The sequence below is a fragment of the Octodon degus genome, unplaced genomic scaffold (assembly GCF_000260255.1).
Source record: "Octodon degus isolate 3935 unplaced genomic scaffold, OctDeg1.0 scaffold00037, whole genome shotgun sequence".
Taxonomy (NCBI): domain Eukaryota; kingdom Metazoa; phylum Chordata; class Mammalia; order Rodentia; family Octodontidae; genus Octodon; species Octodon degus.
Window position 1 is genome coordinate 11,601,319 of NW_004524613.1, and position 20,375 is coordinate 11,621,693.

The following is a 20,375-nucleotide window of genomic DNA, read 5'->3' on the forward strand; positions in this document are numbered from 1 at the left end:
CTTCTGCAAGGCGCAGCTGGTCACTCTGAACTGACCTGAACCACCTTGTGCCACTGGATGCAAGGTGATGGCAGCTGTTACTGAGTGCGTTGGGGTTTCTCTGTGCCCTGGAGGAGAAAAACCAAGGCTGTGCAATTCACAACTCTCCTTCCCAACCGGGAGGCTTTTCACAGACCAAGCCTAAATGACCCTAGAGGTGGGGCGTGCTGGTTGCTCAGATGATTCCACAAGGAGGCAGGCCACGGGTCCGGTTGGGCCTCCACCACCAGGAGTCTGTGATCCTCCCTTGGTCTCTGTGGGGCACACACAGCCGAGTTCCTTCTGGCTTCCCGCCTGACCCTGACACAGTCCTCTTTCGCCCCACAAGGGAAGCATTTGTACATGTTCTGTGTAGAAGAACTTAAGTATGAAACTACAAAACTAGCATGCCCTCTGATTCCTTCTTCTTCCAGCACACAAGGACAAAGTCGGCAACCACAGCCTCAACCACTTCCTCCTCCCAGATCGCAACCAGATCCTTCCCTGCCAGACAGGTCTTTCTGTTGGTGCAACGAACTAGATTTGGGAACTAAACTGGAGAGCTTGAATCCCAAGCTTCTCTCTTACTAAACACCAAGTACTGTATGTGTGTATGTTATTGTTCATATTCGTGTCTTTATTTTCAGATCTCGCTCTTTCCTAGACCTTAGTTACCACTCCCACCCTCCCAATCTCCGGGGATCCAGACCCAGTTCCATGCCCTGCGAGCTCAACTCTCTGCCTCTCTCCCCCAGGTTCCTCCCAGCTCCAGTGCTTGGATGAGACACCAAAGCCTGGGCTCCTCTACCTCACTTTCAGGTCCTGAAATTTCCTGTTAAGAACATGGAGCCAGATAATCTCAGGCTGGGGACAGGAAAGTCACAGGAGTCAGCCACTACCAAAAAGAGTGCAGAACTCTTCTGAGGTTCATCAGTTCTTCTCCACCTTTCAGGGGTATCCGAGGCCAATCCTAGATTATAAACTGGATTGCATGGAGGCTGAGAGGAGTTTGGGGCAATCTAGGTGGACACTGCTTTCCTAAGAATCAGGAAAAAGGAAAAGTCTAGGGCTACCTCCAGGTTGGGGATCTTCAGGCTGCAGTGACAGCTGTTATGCCAAAAGATGCCCCAAATCTCTCTGATCCTCAGTCTGAGGAGCCTGACTGGATACTCAGTGCGGAGCCCTTCTGTGGGGCTGAAGGATCCCAGTCTCAGCTGCAGGTTCACCTTTACGTAGTAACCCCCCAAAGGAGCTGAGGAGGGCCTTTGTGTTTCAAGGACTGAGCACCCCAAGATTCAGTGCTGGTTTCACTGCCTCCACCTATGTTAGGGAGGAGGCCAGCTCTCCATTCAGAGCAGGTATTCAGTCTCAGGGTGCCAAGCAGGAGCTCCCCTAGAGACCTTAAGCCTGGGCAGGAAAGCCAGGACAGCCCTAAACACCAAAAGACCCATCAGAGGAGCAAGTCTTGGCTTCCTGATTTCTGCCATTTACCAACTCAGAGCCAGAGCTGGCAGGCCCGCAGGCAGCCCTGATCACCAAGTCAGAAAGTGCTGAAAAAGTGGGACATGCCAACGCCCGGGGATTCCAGAGCCTTTTAGACCTGCACCTGCATCTCCACTCACAAGCCAACTCTTGACCACTGTCTGGACTCAGGATAAAAACCTGAGAACACATTGGAGTTTCCACGAACTTAATGGAAAGATGTGCCTGGGCTCGTTTATACTTTCTTCAGGTGGCCAAGCTCCAAAGTTGGTGCAGTTCTTGAAGAAGCAAGAAACGAATCAAAGTCATGCGACGACGCAGTCCTCTAAATAAACACCATTTCCATGGTTTTAATAGGCAAAATAGGAAACCATTTTAATAACCAAAAAACAGAAACCAGTCTGAATAAAACTACAATAGACTAGGTTTTAATATTTTCATATCATAAGCAGGGTTTGAAATTGATCCCTTATTTTACATGAAATAAAAACAATTTCTGTTGCGGTAAATTTGATTTCAACACAGTTGAATCAGTAAAAACCAAAGCTCGTTTCTGATGCAGGACGAATATCCACAATATTTAAAACTGCAAGCACCATGCGGTTCATACAATCTTGTTATTACTGTTAATTTATCAACTAATACAAACTCAGAAATGCATCTGGCCAGCAGCGCCAGCAATTTCAAATGGGAACTAAAAAATAGTCTTTAATTTTGGTATATTTTGTCAGTGCAACTTAAATCCTTTTACTGACCTGCAGAAAAAAAAGTAATAATAAAGAAAAACACCCAGCTCTCCTGGATAACTACTATACAACTGAAGGAGGGGGAGAGAAACACCGCCAATAACTTCTCCTGCCATCTCAAAAGCAGGGAAAGAAACATATACTTCTAAAGAGCACACTTGAAAGCTGCAATCACTTGCCAATGTTCGGTGTTTTGCTACGTCCTGAATGAGGCAGGTGGGTCAATGCAAGCTCTGGTCACAGACCAGTGTCAAGGATGCTAATGCTTTTCACCCCAGGAGGAGAACTGGGGACCCTCAGAATTAATGTCAGCCTGGCAAATTCCAAAGGGACCCTGGGGTGATTCTGAGTACAATAAAAAGCCCAAGAGATCTATTTTGCTTTCCTCTTATTAGACGTGTCAATTTGGCCAAGAAACTAGGCAGGGATTGGGGAAGAGGTGTGGAACTCCACAGCTGTCCTGTCCTTGTACTGTGCATCAAAGCCCACAAAACTGAAAACTAAACAGGAGGAAAAGAGAGAGAGAGAGAGAGAGAGAGAGAGAGAGAGAGAGAGAGAGAGAGAGAGAGAGAGAACAAAACAGGAGAGGGACAGAAGAAATCGTGCAACTTCCAAGGTTACCCCAAGACAAAGTTGTCTGATGCTAAATGTCTGGAACTTTCTCTCTCTCTCTCTTTTCCCCCCTTTTTTGTAAACTTACAAAGAAAAGGGTCTAATAATAAACCCAAACAAAGACCCTCAGCTTGCTGCCACGTACGTACTCCGTGCGGTTTGGTGGGGGCAGGTATTTACAAACCAGCAGCCAGGGCTGAAACCCGGCTCACAGCCACTGGAGTTTTCCCAACTGCGATCCCTTCTCACCCAAAGAAACAAGGGGGTTATGAATCATGGTCAACAACATGCTAAAGTTAAACAAGAAAATGGTACAAAATAGAAATTATTACCATACATGTCCAGCATGCAGGATTAATATTTTTAATGCAGATTTTCGTATTTTTCTATATAATCGAGCAGGCAATAAAACGGATGAGATTTGCGCGCTGGAACGTCCTAGCCAAGGACCGCGTCTCCCGGCTGAGAGCCAGTGTTCTCTGGACTCTAGACCCCGCAGGTCCATCTGTTCATCCCCTTCCGCTCAACCTGGCCTCGCGCCTGCCGGAGACGCCAGGGTCCCTCTCCTCTGCTCTCTTCCTAGAGCGGACAGAGCTCCGGACAGCGAAGCAGCAGCCGGCACTCTCAAAGTTCAGAAAAGCCAGCGTCTCCAGACTGCCTTGGCGACTTCTCGGTACTATGCTTCGCCGCCTTCCTGCCTGGAGAAAAGTTGCTCCGGACCTCCCACCCCCTCGTCTCTGAGGCTCCGCTCGAGTCTAGGAGGCGGTGGTTGGCGTGCGCTACTCTCGCCTTAGCCAAAGTCCCCTGCCTCCCGCGCTCCCGCCCGTCGCTCGCGGCCCGTGTGCCCTTCCTCCCTCTCGCTCAAGTCAAACAGGTCAAGGCTGGGGCCATGGCAGGGACAAGGTCCAGGGAAGTCCAGGGCTGGGGACACGGGACAGGGAGTCCGGGCCGGGACAAGGGCGCGGGCTGGGACCCGCCGCGACTCACAGAAAGAACTCGGGAGAGGAGGGGCTGTCGCTGGTGGAGCCCGCCTCCCTGAAGCCGGAGTTGGCGAGTTTCTCGCACTTGACCTTGTAGGCGTCTCTCTCGCGGGCCAGCCGGGACACCTCCTGCTTAAGCTGCTCCACCTGCTGAATGAGCTGAGTCTTCTCATTCTCCAGGTGGTGTTTCTGCTGGACGCGTTTATACCTGCACGATTGGGCGTAGCCCCGGTTCTTCAGGGTCCGCCGCTTCTGCTTCAGGCGGATCACCTCGTCCTTGGTGAAGCCCCGCAGATGGCGGTTCAGCTCACGCACTGACATTGACACGAGCTGGTCGTCAGAGAAGCGGTCCTCCACGCTGCCGTTGCCGCCGGCCACCGTGGCCGCCGCCGCCGCGTGCGGACTTGGCCCGGGGTGGTTGTTGGACAGCTGTTGCGCGGGGCTGGTGGCGTTGGACGGCGGCGGCGGGGGCGACGCTTGGTGGTGATGGTGATGGTGCGGGTGCGCGTGGGGGCCCAGGTCCTCGTGGGCCACGCCGGCACCTGGGTACGCGTGGTGCGGGTGAGGGTGGTGGTGATGGTGGTGGTGGTGGTGAGCGCCTCGGAAGCCGTCGAAGCTCTGCAGCGGCTGTGGCACTGGGTGCGCACCAATGAGCGCCTCCACCGCATCCTCCGGCGTCAGGTTGAGCGCCTCGGGATTCATCGGCTGGTAGTTGCTCGCCATCCAGTACAGGTCCTCGAGGTGGGTCTTCTGTTCAGTCGGGCTGAAGCTGGGCGAAGAGGGAACCGAACTACATGGTGTGCTGAGCGGTGTGGACGACACGGAGCCGGCCGGCTGCAGGCGTGTGCAGGGTCGGCCCGGACGCTCCGCACGACCCAGCGGCTCTTTCTTCACGTCGAACTTGAGCAGGTCGAAGTCGTTGACGTACTCCATGGCCAGCGGGCTGGTGGGCAGCTCTGGCCCCATGCTCAGCTCCGCGGCCATCGCTGACGCGAGGCTCAGCCGCCGCTGCTGCCGGGGAAACTTTGCGGCCGGCCGAGGCGCGCCGAGCCAAGCGCGGGGGCGAAGAGCTGCAAGCAGGGGAGGCGGGGAGCTAAGGGCGCAGCGGGCCGGGGCCGCTGGCCAAGCCTTTGTCTGGGGACGCGGCGGCGAGCCGGGGAGTTCCGAGGCTGCCCGTGTTGCCCCAGAGCTCGGGGGCTGTGGCCGCACCGGGAGCGAGCCGGGCCTGGCGGGCGGGGTGGAAAGGCGAACGAGGCGCGCGGTGGGCGGAGGGGAGGCGCGGGGCGGGCGCCCGCCACTCGCTCTCCGGCTCTGGGGCTCTCGCTCGCAGCCGCTCGCAGCCCAGCGGTGCAGCTGTGCAGGAATCGCCGCCGCCGCTGCCTTTTATCGCCTTCCTGATGTCACTGGGGCGTGGGGGCCCGGGCGGCCCCGCGCGCTGGCCAATGGCTGCGCGGCCCCAGCGGCCCAGCGGCGCTGGGCGGGGCGCGCCTGACAGCTCCCCCGCCCCCCGCGTCAGCTGACAAGCGGCCGAACGGCCCAGGAGCCGCCGGGGACTGGCAGAGGACCGGAGCGGAGTGGGACTGGCGGCCTGGCCCAGCCCCCACACCCTCCAGGTCCGAGCCCCCGCGCGCTCGCCTTCCGCGCGCGCCACACCCCTGGGCCCAGGACTGCTTCCTCCACCACGTCTGCACGCGCTCCTCGCTCAGTGCCCCTTGCACTCCCACCCCCAGCCCTGTCACCCCCAAGGAAGCTCCGAAGGAGCGCCGGAACGACTCCTCCTGGGCCCTTTGTTCCCTAGCGGTCCCCGCCCAGTGGGCGACGCTCTGTGTCCTCGCGGCTGCGGGCTGCGTGAATGCAAGCCGTGTGCGCCTGTGTTTCTGGAGGTCTGCGCGTGTTTGTGTTGGAGGAGGGAGGAGTCGGGGCTCCAGGAGTTGTGTTTAGACCCAACTCTCAATCTCGGGACCTTTCTTAGGCGAAGAGGGGTCGTTGGTCTCCTGGTCGGAGCAGTGGCCGACTTCTGCGATGAGACCCAGCTGGCTTTGCCGCTCCCTGTGTTCACCCCACCCCCAAAAGCTCAAGACCTCCACAGAGAAACAATCGGCCCAGAGGCGCTAAATCCCTTCCCCCAGCCAGACGAACGCAACCCCGAGCGCTCCAAGGGTTTAGGCCTAGGCCAGCCCGGGACGGTGCCCCGGTGGCTCTCGGCTGCTGGAGAACGACCCTGTTTTTGTTTGAAGGTTTTGTAAAGATTAAGCAGAGCCCGACGCCTGCCCACAGCAGCCAGGCTCAAACAGGCATAAAGTGCGACCCCAAGTGGCCACTGTGTGCAAAGGCGCCCCAAGTTCTTGCACTTTACCTGGAGGCTTGGACGGCGCCTCCGACTCAACCAGGTCACCTTACCTGGCCCAAACCGAGACATCCCAGAGGGTGGGCTTTATGTGCACCCGAGCCGGAGCTGGGTCAAGTTCTGCTCTAGCCACGCACAGGTCCTCTAGTCCTGTCTTCGGAATTAGCCTCTACACCAGCTCTGGTCGCCCCCGCTGAAATTCCTAGCCCCTGCCTTCCCTTAGGGGGTGTGAGTCTGCTGTTCTCGGAGCGGAAAGGTTCTAGGGGAGGGGGGCCCAACGGCCGAAAGTGGAAGCGCACTGCGAACGGCTTCGGGCTGTGTGCGGGAACCTTCCCGGAGCGCAGACGGGGAGACAGGAGCGCAGCGCGCCAGGCATTCAGACAGGACACGCCGGCGCCGCGCACCCTCCGTACCCCGGGTCATTATAGGTAAAAGTACATTTTCTCGAGATCCCGGCCCAGGAACCGAAAGTGGATAAATCGCGAATTCGCTGGACCCGGAGACCTGACCCGCCTCCCACGTCGCCTTCTGCTTTAAAGGTTTGGTCGCGCAGAGAAAGGCAGGCGGAGAGTGCCCAGGGTGAGTGTTTCCAGGCCCTCTCTGCGGGGACCAGTATCACCTACGCTGCATGAGGCCAGTGGGCTACACCCTTATGGACGAAGCCAGATTGTTTTTTTTAACTGTAAAATATTCGACTCCAGTTAATCTGAAAACCTTCTCTTCTCTTGCGCCCTCGGAGAGGCTGGAGTAGAAAGTGATTTAGGTCGCCTATTTTTAATAAAATGAATATAAGTTTAACTAAAACTTGATCTAAAAGATTTAGGTCCGCAACTGTACTGTATGGAGAATGTTTTGAGCCCTCTTCCAGAAGCGTGGTCCCCACAGAAATGACTCGGCTGCCTAAGGTGAGGGATCCCGGGTTGTTTCGCAGAGCCGCCCCTACAGAAGCTTGGCGCTGGGGACGCGCACCACTCTGAAAGTGTCCCGTTGCGTTTCAGAGAGGTAAGCGTACACTCCGAGCCTAGCTCAATTGAGAACATTTTGAGGCCGTTGTCCTTCCCTGCATAGACTGTGGTTCTAGCCTCGGGCGAGCTGGGACGGACAAACACACCAGTTCTCTTAGACCCACTGATCTACGGGGGCCAGCGCCCTGTCTCCCAGTCACAAAAGACCCGCAGGCTCCAAAGTGTTCCGGACTCTGCAGCCCCTCCGTGGGCGCTCCCAAAAGTGCAGGCATGGCTGTACCCTGCTACACACACACACACACACACACACACACACACTCACACACATTCACACACGTCTTCTCCGGTCTGCCAGGCCCTTGCCCTCCGGGAAGGAGACCCGAGTCTCAGGTGTGCGGTCCGTTCAGAATCGGAGGATTCCTGAGGTCCCAGCCCTGGAGTCCCAAACCTCCACGGGCGACTAGCCGCAGTCTATCTCCCCAGCCCCTTAGGGGTCTCTAAGACCTCGCTCTTTGTCTAGGCAGGCTCTCTCTTCTTTGTCCCCATGCCGGTCTCCATTTCGGTCACTCTGTTCCCCTGGACTTGGACTACCTCCGACCGTCCCTAGGTGTACCCCCGCCCCAAATTAGTTTCTCTGCAGCTGTTCCAGCGCAGCCACTCCCTCCTCTAACCATGTCCCAACCCCTCAAATGTTAGAAAGCCCACTCCTGCCGGCTGCGGCTGAGTGACAAGATTGGAAGTTTGCCGGATTTCAGGCTGCATCTCTGCCCCAGCCTCCCCAGCCCCGGCTTCTGCTGAGCTCTGCCACAGGTCATGGAGCGCCAGGCCTTTGGCTCTCCCTGCGTGGCACCACCACTGGCTCTGAAGCAGCGTCCTGGGCTCTGAGTTCCAAATATGTAGCCAAACCCAGAAAAAGTACCCGGTCTCTAAAAGGCAGGTGGGGTTAGGGGCGCTGCGTACTTACTGACCGTGAGTCCTGCACAAGAGAAGGTGTGGGAGAAGTGCGGCTTGGAAGCTGTGGAAAGGAGGCAGGAGATGAGGTGCAGTGCATCCCAAGCCTTGTCAAGGAAAGCCGAGGACTGGAGGTGGCCAGAGTCTCTCAGCTGACAGCTGTCTCTAACTGTCAAATCTCCAGTTTCAGGTTTTCACCCCAAAACAACACCCTTTTCCTACCCACCTCCAGTTGGCCAGGGCTACTGTCCAGGAAGGTCAACTTTAGGAACCTTCAATTACAAAAAGCCATGGAAGGGCCCTTGCAGGGTCCAACTCAAAGTGCCTGGCCCACCTGGGGTGGTCTGGAGCCAGGGGAAGTCATTCAGGGTCCACAAGTCTAAGTGTGGGGTTTGCTGGGCAGCCTCTCCCTGCCTCTACGGAGCAGATGGAATAACTCAAGAGTGCCTGCCACCAGCCACCTGTGCGCTTCCCCCACAGCTGAGCCCGCACACCTCTGCCTGCACCCAGAAGGTACCTGGTCCACTCAGGGTTCCCCTGAGGGCTGCAGATCTTTGGTCAGTATCTCTGTGCCCTTAAGGGTTCAGCTCAATTGTAGACCTACAGGAGAGCTGTGTATGCCTGTGCTATTATTGTTATTTGGGAAGCCAGAACTTCCTGGCCTTAGAGTCTAGTAGGTTGTGGAGTCCTACTACTGTGGGTTGCTAAGAGCAGCCAGTGATACTAAGTGTTCCAAGGCTGAGTTCCTCTAGGGAGCATTCTGCATCAGGAGACAAGACCCACCTCCCAGGAGTCTGTGTTCTGCGTTTTCATCACCTACGCCTTGTGTCACCTGTCTCCTCCAAAAACTACAGGTCTCTGCTGCCTTTTCCAAAGCCTGATGGGAAGCTCTTGTGCTACTCTGTGCTACTCTCGTCCCCTGGCAACCTCCAAATGTTTTCTTGCCCTTCCTCTTCCTCTTTCCCCAAGGTAGCTGTCACTTCCACTTTCCCCAGGACACATGCAAAGTCCATCATATTGCAATGCAGAATGTCCAAGAAGGTCACACTTGAAATGGGGGGTGCTGGCAACCCTTGGGCAGTTGAAGGACTCAGTAGTCCTCAATAGGAAGCCAGAGACATTTTGTCTCCGCAGAGTCCCTTCCATGGCTGACCCCCTAAGAGACCAGGAATCATACACACACACACACACACACACACACACACACACACACACTGGGAAGTGGGAATTTATTGTTAGAAGCATTATACCTGCTTCTTCTTACTTCGTTTTAATGCAACTGTTAGAAAATTTTAGCTTGCATGCGAGGCTCACATTCTATTTCTGTCGGACAACACTACATTAGATAACCAGGAAGTATTATGATGGGATATTCCACACTCACATTCACCTCTGTTTGTACAGCAAGTTGTAAGACCTTTTATTTTTTCACTTGGTCATTCAATTTTCATGACTCTAAGAGGCGCCAATTATCAGTATTATCTCTTTTACAGAGAGAGGCAGCAGAGAGGTTGATGGGAATTTGTAGCACCGTCCTGAAAGTTTTGTACACACCAATTCACTCGGTGATCCCAGCCGCCCTAGGAGGTGGGTGGTAGGGCTACCCACCAAAACGTCAGCTAGGTGTTCATTTGAAGTTGCCCAAAAGAGATGAGCTAGAACTTACAGCCCCAAGTCGAGGGCTCTGGGTGCTGGGATGTGTGGGGTCTGTATCTTGGCTGGGTAGCAGCCTCAAGATCCAAGTGGCAGCACATCTCTTCATGCCTGTGTCTGCAGCAAGATTCCCAGTCCTCTGGGATTAGTGTCGCCCTTCAGGTCAGTGCTAAATCTCAACCAAGTGCCAAGTCTCTGCTCAGAGGGACATTTACGCACCTTCTTGCTGATGCCCATACTCTCCCTTAGGTTCTTTCTTTTCCCCTTTCTATTTCTTTGACTGTGGAGTCTGGTGAGAAAACAATGTAGAGGTGCAAGCAAAAGGAGAGAAATGTCGGGCACAGTGGCACTCGCCTGTAATCCCAGCGCTCAGGAGGCTGAGGCAGGAGGATCCCTGGGAGTTGAAAGCTAGCCTGGGCTACATAGTGACTTTAAGAGCAGCCTGAATTACAAAGCCAGAACCTGTCCCAAAAAGAAAAAAAGAGAAAGGAGAAAAATATCACAGAGTCGTCTACCCTCGGATGTCCCTTACTCTTGTCCTCAGCCTGAACTCTGATTTTGGCTCTGACCCTTGGTGCTGCCTTTGACCTGAGTTTGACCTTTATCTTCAGTTCACCTGGTGCTTACATATCAGAAAAGATAAAAGGGGAAAAAAAGGAAAAGGGAGAGGAAGAGAATAAAAAGCAGCTGACTTCCACTCAGAGCCACAGGGCAGCGAGATGTAACCAGCACACCCCCACCAACCCACGGCAGAGTTAGACATCCCGAGAATTTAGCCAGGGCTAAGGTTCTCACTTTCCAGAGCCCAAACTGACACCCACCCCTCCCCCACCTCAAGATCTCACCGGGCTCCCACCTGGTGCTTCCCTCATCCACAGAGGCTCCAGCTCCAAATTCTCTGCTTTTCCACAGAGAAGTGGAGCCAGTTTTCACGCTACATGAACCTATGGCTCTGATGATCCTACCCACCCACCTCACTCCCTGGTTCATATACAAGCTGCTTTGTTACTCAGACAAGAACCAAAGCCCTCCGCATGGCCTTCAGTTCCGGGATGATCAGCTCCTGCCGGCTTCTCCCACCTCACCTGTCATTCCATTCTCTGTTCTCAGGGCTTCAGTCATGCTGATTTCTTTAAGTTCTTCCACAGCTTAAGATGTGTTCTACTGCAGGGCTTTTGCACACACCATTCCCCAGACTCACAGTGAGTCAATCTGTTGTTTATGAATGACTTAGAAGAGGTAGGATGTGAACTTTCTCAAGCCTCTGAAGGACTGGGATGTCCCTGGGGGTGAGGATGGAGACAAGAGTTGACTAGACATGGTCCTTGTCATGCTAGGGAAGCCATTCACTGGAGTCACTTGGCAAGACTCATATCTCTGTCCCTTCCTTCTTCCAGCTGGATAGGTGATCTCAGTTTGGGAGAAACCTTAAGAAATAACTCAGGAGAGCCCAAAGGAAATTGTTTGGTCAACTAGTCCAAAGGTTTTCCACTTGAGAAAGTGTATTAAAAAAAATTCTCAAGCCCCAGCCATCTGATTTTACAGGTCTGAGGAGAGCCCAGGAATTCACATTTTAACAAGTTTCCTGGGTGGTTCTCCCACATAGGCTACAACGTGCTCCTGGAGGAAATCTCTGCATGCACAGCAAGACCCTGTACCGCCACACCATAAGGAATTCAACCAATGTCAGGATGAGTGAACAAATGAAAGAAATTACTGACCAAACAAACACTGAGGCTGCCTCACCAGCCCACGCCCAGGGCCCTCAAGCCTTTCTTTCCTGAGTGTCCTCCAGTCACTCCTTCCTCCAGTCCCAAACGGCCAGTCCCGGGAACCTTCACACTCTGAGTCCTGCCACCACACTGGCCTTCTTGCTCCCTCCTCCATTGACTGGGTGCTCCTCAGGGCCCAGCACCGTAGCTTCCCAACCCAGGTTCGTCACAGCTTGGGGAGCAAATGTCTAGGTACAGAGAAAGTGGGGGATGCTCCGCCACCGCCCTGGGATCTGCTGCCTGTGACTGCTGCAGGGAATGATGCTGTCTGCCGTGCCAAAGCCAGGCTCAGGTCAGCCAGAGCTGCTGTGGTCACTCGGTCTTGTTTTCCCTTTCTTCCTTATAAGATGAAACGGGATCACAAGTCTGCATCTTGTACAGCAATTAACCACTAAGAAGAATATATGCAGTGTATTATTGAAACTGTACTTTCAATTTGATTTGAAACTGTCTCATTGCTATATGTTTATCAATAAAACTTTGAAAAGAAAAAAAAAAGATGAAACGGACAACTGCGCAAGACGCTGCTCTCATTGTAAAAATGCGACATTACAGTTTTTAGAATCTATGTCTAGAGCTAGAGCTTGCTTTTTAGTTTCACCCAGCAACTTCTGGGTCAATATATTTCAAGCTTCCTTCCTTTTTTCCTTTCTTCCTTCCTTCCTTTCTTTGTTGATTCATTTTTTTTTTCTTTTTCTTTTCTTTTTTTTTTTTGAGATAGTATCTCCTTACATAGGCCAGGCCAGCCAAAATCTGTCTTTCTGCCTCAGCCTCCCAAGTGCCATTTCTCCTTTTCTAATTAATGCACGGCATCCCATTCAATGACTGGCCTGTGTTGGATTTTTTTTTTAAATCCTGTCCTATACTGATGAGAAGTTAAACCATTTCTAATCTTTATTATTGCAACAAGACTACAATGAACAGCACTGTACACACTCCTTGTGGCCTCTGTGAAAATGTTTTTCTACAACCACCCCCCCCCCCAGTGGAATTACTGGATCACAAGACATGCAGATAAGATTGCAGAGAAGAGGTGATACTTGAGCAAGGTTTGAAGGTTAAGCAGTGTCAAATACAAATGCCAGAAGACACAGTGAAAGGACCAATCTGAGGAAAGGCACTACATAAAGGCACTGCAGGTGTTGCCTGGGACACTTTGGGGGAGGTTGGAGACAAAGTTGCAGGCTTTCGTAAGAGCCAGCGCTTGAAAGCCCCTGAGTGCCATGTCAAAGACTTGGAGCTCTGTTCTTAGCTTAGGGCTAGAAGATCTTCTCTAGATGGGCTGGTGTCTTTTTTTTGCTCCCTGCCAGCCACATAGTAGGTGCTCAATAAATATTTATAGAACTAAAGAAGAGAATCCCAAAGGCATTTAAGCGACATGCTTAATTTTTTTTCATCTCTCAGTACCAGAAACTGGCTGTATGCTGAATGTTGGAGAGTCAGCACAGAAGAGTGGAGTTTAGGGACCCTTTCCCGGGTGTTGCCCCCAGCCTGGTCTCGTGCCAGGTCCCTTTCACCTCTGTCTGTTAGAGATTGCTTTTGGTCTTTGTGTTGACAACCCCTGCTTCTGTGTTTGGAGCGGCTGTTCAGTGCCATTTCCTGATTTAATATCGGCACCAGCACTGAACGAGGATGCACAGTTAGCAGTTTTCGCTCCAAGTATTTTTCAAGTTCCTTTTTGATGGAAGGGTTGGGCTTGCAGCTTCCCAATCTTGCCGAGCAGGGAGGGAGAGACTGGAAGAAGGAGCTGGGCAGATTTTCATCCAGTCCGGCTCGGCTGAGAAACTGCAAGCTCCTTTCGGGAAAGAGGATGGTGGAGGTGTCAGCAAGGCCAGGAAGGAAGGCTGGAGGGTGTGCTGGCAGGTGCAGCTTCTGCAGCGAGAGTCGGGCAGCCCTTCTGTGTGAGCGGAAAGATGTACATGAAAGCCTCAACTTCTGCCACAAAAATGAGGCCCTGAGAAGGCTCTGCAGAAGAATCCTGTGGGGGAGGGTGTCAGAGGCCCAGAAATGAGACCCTGCAGCAGGTCATTGTATGCTAAATGTTGGAGAGTAGGCACAGATGAGTGGAATTGGGCATCTAGGGCCTTCTATAATGCTATAGAAGACCTAGACTATCGTGTGTGTGTGTGTGTGTGTGTGTGTGTGTATGTCCCTGCATGTCCACAATGGGAATATGTATCCTTTGATGCATTGACCACAGCCTAGCCCCCCTAAAAAAAAATCTGTTTCTATTCAATCCTTCGGTCCATTCGTAACATTCAGGCCTGCAGAAGTCCTTGGGCATAATAGATGCTCAATTAAAACAGTGCCCCAGCTCCTGAATCTAGTGTAAGTTTTTCTTTGGACCAATTTTGTTTTCATGCTTTGGTATTTTTAACTGTTAGATTATTTCAGCTTTTTGGTGCCTTGTTTGTATGTAATAAAGCTAAAGATCACAGAAGTTAAATCCCTCACCAGAGGCCAAAGCTACCAAGTGGCGGAGAGTGGACTGAAAGCCTGTTTGAGTCTAGCCATTGCTCTAGACTCCCGTGGCCAGGGGGAGGGCAGGAAGAGCATCAGGAGACCCGTTTCTCTGGACACTCAAGTCTGCTGCTGCTAATGCCTGGTTTTGCTAACTGCACATCCCCAAGGGGGCCCTTTGGGTCTCTTCAGGGCTGATCAAGTTGTTCTAGTCTGGCCTACTGGCTACCCCCAAGCAGACGTCTGCCCAGCTTGCCCGCATTGCCACAGCGTCTTGTACACACTGTGCCTAGTTACCAGGAACCTGTACTTAGCTGTGTCTACCACCAGACACAGGCTCTCGAAAACCAAAAGCAAGTCTAAACGGTGTCAGGGTCCCGGGCACCAAGGACATACGGCCCTGGGAATGCAGGGATGGGACAATCGGACAAAAGTGTAGTATTCTAGAAGATAACAGCATGCAATGTAACAACCATTGCTAAATTCCTATTATTTTGTTGAGTGAAACTTTGCGTCGTTTATAATGCTATTTTACTATTTTTATTCTCTTTAAAAAAATAAAAAATGTAATTTTCTTTAAAAAATAAAATAAAAACAAAGCGATGACGCCTTGGGAGGGTTTATGATCCTTGTGCTCCTTGAGAAGAAATCCATGGCTTCGGCTCTTGCAAGTGCAGCCTGCACTGCCCGGCCTGACCACCAGGGGCCTCATCCACTCCCGGGCAGCCGCGGCCAGCGCTTCTTTACCCTTGGCTGCCAATGAGCGCGCAGGACCCGACCCAAAAGCCCTCTGAGGGGCCCGGGCCACGCTGGAACCCCAACTTTGCAAAGCTTCAGCATCTGCTCAGCTGCCAGTGGCCCAGTGGGTAGCCCCAACCAAGGACGAGAGTTATTTTTATTTATTTCTTCTTAATCATGAACTTAATTTAGCTGCTAATCAGGTTACCATGGTGACTTGCTCTGGATTTATAGCAGTTTCCTAAAGCGCCTTTTTCTCAAAGCGCCATTTGGGTAGATGAATAAAATTTGGGTGATGCGCAAAGCTCGTGGGTAGCGGATGTCCTAGGGAAAGGTCAGATGCAGTCTTTGCGCTTGCCTTTTGCCCTACCTAATGTGCTTTTAAAACGAGCCATGGCTCTGGGCGGACACCACTCTGGGCGGAGTGTGAGCTCATCAGACCCATGCCTCTCTTCTGCCCTCACTCTAAAGCCTTCGACGGATCCCAAGTGGCACGGAAGTAGGGGCTGAAAGTCCAGTCCTCGCTTTCAGGCTCCCCCACTCGAAAGAGCTTCTCCCCTGCCCCCTCCCCACAATGCTCTGCCTTATGGCTCCCCTGTGATAGTCTCCTCTTAGTCATTTGTGCCTCTGTGCCTTGGCTTACACGTGCCCTGGGCCTGAAAAGCCCTTCTGAGACAGCCAGGGAGCCCTTAGGCCTCAGAGATCTCCAGAAGGGTTAATTCCTCTTTCCTCTATCCCGGGAGTGCCAATGGCCTGGCTGGCCTTGGGTTTGCCCCCACCCCAATGTGTTATTTGAGAACAACTTTGAGCACTCTTCCTGGCCCTGCTGTCATTCTGGCAGGGACCAGGATGCTGGCCAGCCCAGGAGACAGAGTAAAGAGGCAGTGGGAAGAGGAAATGAGAGGTCAGCATTTTGACAGCTTGCTGTATTTCACTGTCAGGGACCCTCAACTCATGTTCCAGCCAGGTGATTGGGGGCAGAGGGTCTCAGTTAATCTCACTCATTGGCTCAGAAGCACTTCTGCCTTGGACCAAGAGGACACATCCCCCATCCCCATCCGGTGGCTCCCAGAAGGAACAGTGTCTCCAAGTTGGAGACCACAGTTTTCAGGATTTCCCTGAGGACCTTGGGGCCGGCTGCCAATCAGTCCTGGGATCAGCCACGGTCCATTAGCGAATGCTCAGGGCTCGAGGCGCCAACAGAGCCCCTGAGCTTTGGCGCCAGCTCCTACCCAAAGAACCCAAAGCCACCTTCAATTATTGTCTTGGCCTTTGTAATCAGATGGCCTGGACCACAGAGAATGGGCTGGTTCACTTGGCTCAGAAACACCCCCAGCCTCCAGCCAAGGCATCCTGAGCTCACTGGGTGCCCTCCGTGTCTGAGCGTAGATGTGAGCCCCATAGGAAACCACCCTTCGAACCTCCTGAGTCACGGGAGGAGCAACTTGCCCTTTTGCATCAGCCTGTACATTGCTGAAGCTGTATAAATTCATTGAGGCCCCTCTCTGAGCCTCACTGCCCTCATGTGCAATACAGGGCTGTGTCATGGTAGATATACTGGCATGGATAATCATGAGCTTACTTTTATTTCTGGCCTTTCCAGGACTTGGAATCAAAAGAACTAGTTTCAAATCCTGGCTCTGCACATTTATTTGATTTTGGTTCCAGTCTGAGGCCAGAAGGCAGGAAAGTAAGTTCTCAGAATGCCTGCAGGAGTGTGAGCTCATCAGACCCATACATCTACAGCAGTGACAAGAAGCAAATGCCTCTGATATGCCAGGCAAGCCCCGAAAGGCTGTAGCAACTTCAGAAGGCGTGTTTCTCCATTTCTGTGTCCCAGAGGCATCCCGGCCAAAATGAACCTGCCTCCAAAGAGTGTAGGGTGGGAGGTAAAGGGACAGACCTCTCTCTCTCTGGGATAGGAAAAGCAGGGCATCCAACACCACTGGCCAAGCTGGACAGTCTGGGATTCTAATCCTACCTCAGTAGCAAGCTTACTGTTTGATCTTGGCCAAGCCACTTCACATCTTAGAAATTCAGTGATTTTTTTATTGCTATAAGTAAAATCCTACCCAAATGAAGATGGAAATCTATGTTTTACAGCTCCCCCTGTAGCATGTAAGCTGTTTATCTCTGGCCCATCCAACAGTAGGAGGGGACAGATGAGGACGCAGAATGAAACATGTAACTGGGGCCACCATACTCTAGCCTGTGCTCATCTTCAGATGAGATTAACAAGTGCCCATTCCTGGTGATGATTCAACAAACACCCAGCATGGGGGAGAATAGAGAATTCCCTTGGATATGATGTATGTTTAACAGCATTGTATTTTTACACACACAGGCTCTGAACTTAACTGTCTGGGTTCAAATCCTAGCTCTGTTATTTACTAGCTGTGCAGCCTTGGACAAGTTACCTACCCTGTCTGTTTCTCCTCTTCACCATTTGTATAATGGAACTGATACTTGCACAAGCTTTACAAGATTGCTGGAGGATAAGTGAATAACTATACTCTAAGCACAGAATTTTGGGTGCTGATGATTATGCACAAAACAACCCAGTTATTAGTTGTAGAAGCCATTTTTATGAGTCCCATCTTATATTCAAGAGAACTGAAGAGCAGATATTATGCCTCTCAGCTGGGCTGTTGCCTAAATCAGGATGTGTTCCACGAGCCCTTGCTGCTCCCACTTCTGCTGAAAATGATCAATGCTTTCAACTGACTTGTTTTACAAAACAAGTTCATATAGCAGTGGAAGTAGAGATGGGAGTCGGAGTTGATTAATGACAGGATCAGCCAGAGATCAATCTTAACATCATTACAGGAGAGATGACTAGACATTCGGATGTGATTCAACAAGAGCACATCACCACCTACAAAGACGCCCAGCCCATGATAAGATACGACTCTGCTCAGATCTTAACACCTAGCTACCAGTTTTCCAGAAATACAGGGGATGGAGGAACAAGCTAAGTAGTACCACAAGGAAGTAACTGCTATACTCATGATGCAAAACTGTCAACAGAACACAAGACCCATGTTTACCCATAAATAGATCACATTTCAAAAAAAGAAATAAGCAGGATTTTTATTTTTTTATTTTTTTTAATTTTTTATTTATTTATTTGTGTGTGTGTGTGTGTGTGTGTGTGGTGCTGGGGGATTGAACCGCGGTCCCTGTGCTTTGCTAAGCTTGTTCTAAGTAGGTGCTTTAGACCACCGAGCCATCTCACCAGCCCCAAGGATTTTTAAAAAGAGAAATAAATAACATTTTTAAATATAAGAAGCAGAAAATGGACATTAGAAAGCAATGTAAGAGACTTTGACAATCAAATGCTATGTTTAGACCTAACTCAGACAAACTAAATATAAAAACACATTCTTGGATCAATCAGAAATATTTGAATATCAAAAAATAAAATAATAAAAAAATTAAAAAAGAAATATTTGAATATTGACCAAATATTATATATTATAGGAGTTGTTTTTTATTTTGTTAGATGTAATAATGATATTGTGGGTAAGCCCTTAGCTGCTTAAAGTATCACTTAAACTGCTTATGTATGAGATGAACTGATGCCTAGAATTTGTTTTAAATACTCTCCATCAAGGGCATGGTGTCAAAGTTATGGAAGAGATTTGTTGCAATTCTCTCTTCTTTTGCATGTTTGAAAAATGTTATGCTAAAAAAAATTTTTAAAGCAGAGGAGGAAAACAAACCACTGAGCAGGAAGAGTTACAAATGTGTGTTTCAGAAACATTGATGGTGACCAAGGTTTGGGCTCATGAAGGTGGAGGGACCAGAAGAGCTACTCAGGCCCTTGCCCGTCCAAGAAGCAACATGTTTCTCATGCATTCTGAGGCCATCCAAGGAGTAGAAGACTTTTGCTGACCACTTTGGGATTCCCTCATTCACTGACAAATTCATCCAGCCACCACCACCCAGCCAGCCTTTTGTCCACCCTTCCATCCAGACGTCCATCCATCTGTGCATCCACCCATTTATTTGCCCAGTGAACACATTTATTCTTTTTTTTTTTTTTTTTTTTTCAGAAACGGGGATTGAACTCAGGCCCTTGCACTTGCCAGGGAAGCTCTTATTCCACTGAGCCATCTCCCCAGCCCCTACACATCTATTCTTTGAGAGCCTACAATGTGCCAGACACAGAGAAAGGCATTGAGGATACAAAGGTGACTGTCTTGTTCTCATGGTACTGAAAGGTGGGAGTGCGGGGGAGGATCATATACTTGTTGACTCTGCTGTTACCTGAAAGTATCTTCACAAACCATGAAAATTCTGAGAAAGAAAATAGATTGCATGTCACAAAGGAGTTTAACACCAGGGAGTGCGTGACTTAGTCTTAGCTGGGCATGATCAGAGAAGTTTCCTTGTAAGATTTAAGCTAAGACCGGAGTGATGAGGAGAAAGCCTCATAATAGGTTTCTGAAGGACATTGGGGCTAGGAAAACAGTAAGAGCAAATGTCTAGGAGCAGCAAGGAGATGGGGACTTGTTGGGGGAGTCAATAATTCATTAGTTAGAACAGAGTGAGGGGTGAGAAAACTTGCAGACTAGGGGACATTTGGAGCTGTTAACTGCTGCTCTTGAGATGAAGAAACTACTCTTTCATAAACAAAATGCAATCATCATGGAGATATAGAAATGTTAGGCCAGGTAACAAAGGCACCTGTAAGGTACCAAAACAGGTACTGGAAAAGTTCGTGTATGTGTTGTCTAAAGAAAGTGCTCTACTTCTTTAAATAATTTTAAATTGGGAACAAGGCGGAGAGGAGGGGAGGGAGGCTGCCCTTGCTCAGAGAAGTGGCTGCTACAAAGGGAAATGCTGGGATCACTGAGTAAGTAATGCTCCCTTCCAGAAGATTTAAAGACCAATGGGGAAAAGCAAGCTTCAGATCTGCTCAGAGTCACCCCTCCCACAGGCAGCCCCAGTCAGGGGAAGGACATCCTAGCCAACCGTGGGGAGAGTGCCCAGTGATGAATGGCCCTGAGACAACAGTCTATGAAAGTCTGATGTATTGGAATGACTAGAGCTCATGCATCTATTTGAGTTAGCACAGCATCCAGAAAATGGGCCCAGGACAGGGCTGGCATGGGCTGGACACTAGGCCTTCCCATGTGATTGTTCATGCTGTGAACAAGCACAAATGCTTAGAAGTTGGGGTGATAAGCCCTACTTTTCAGATAAGGAAAATTAAGCTCCTAGACTACTTAGTCAAGGTCAACAGCTAGGAGATTCCCACTCAGGTTCATTTGAGTTCCAAGGATAATGGCTACTCTATGCTCTTCTGTATCAGAACTGCAGCCACCAGGAGTGGCTGACTCCATGGGGCTATTGGGCTCTTTTCCAATATTGGCATACTGACACTCCTGCAGGGAGCTAAGGGTGGCTTCCAGCTCTCAAGTCACTCCAGAAAACCAAGCTAATCTATCCAAAGCCAACAGCAGGCTGCTCTCCTGCAGAACCGAATATTTACTTGCTCCTCTGGAACCCACATGCTACAGAGACCTGGTTGCAAATCATATGCAGTGTTCTGGGCTCTCATCAGAGAGGCATGTGAGGAAGAACCCACACTCACAGGGCACGCGCACATCCCTGGGCACGAGTCCCAGCTCTTTGACTCAGAAGCA

General features: G+C 51.0%; 1 protein-coding gene across 1 annotated transcript; it reads right to left on the reverse strand.

Annotated features, from left to right (window-relative positions):
• Positions 1-1,906: 1,906 nt before the first annotated feature.
• On the reverse strand, positions 1,907-5,180 carry Mafb (MAF bZIP transcription factor B). Its single transcript, XM_004630908.3, has one exon. The coding sequence runs from the start codon at positions 4,820-4,822 to the stop codon at positions 3,842-3,844; it is 981 nt and encodes a 326-aa protein (XP_004630965.1). The 5' UTR covers positions 4,823-5,180; the 3' UTR covers positions 1,907-3,841.
• Positions 5,181-20,375: the final 15,195 nt, after the last annotated feature.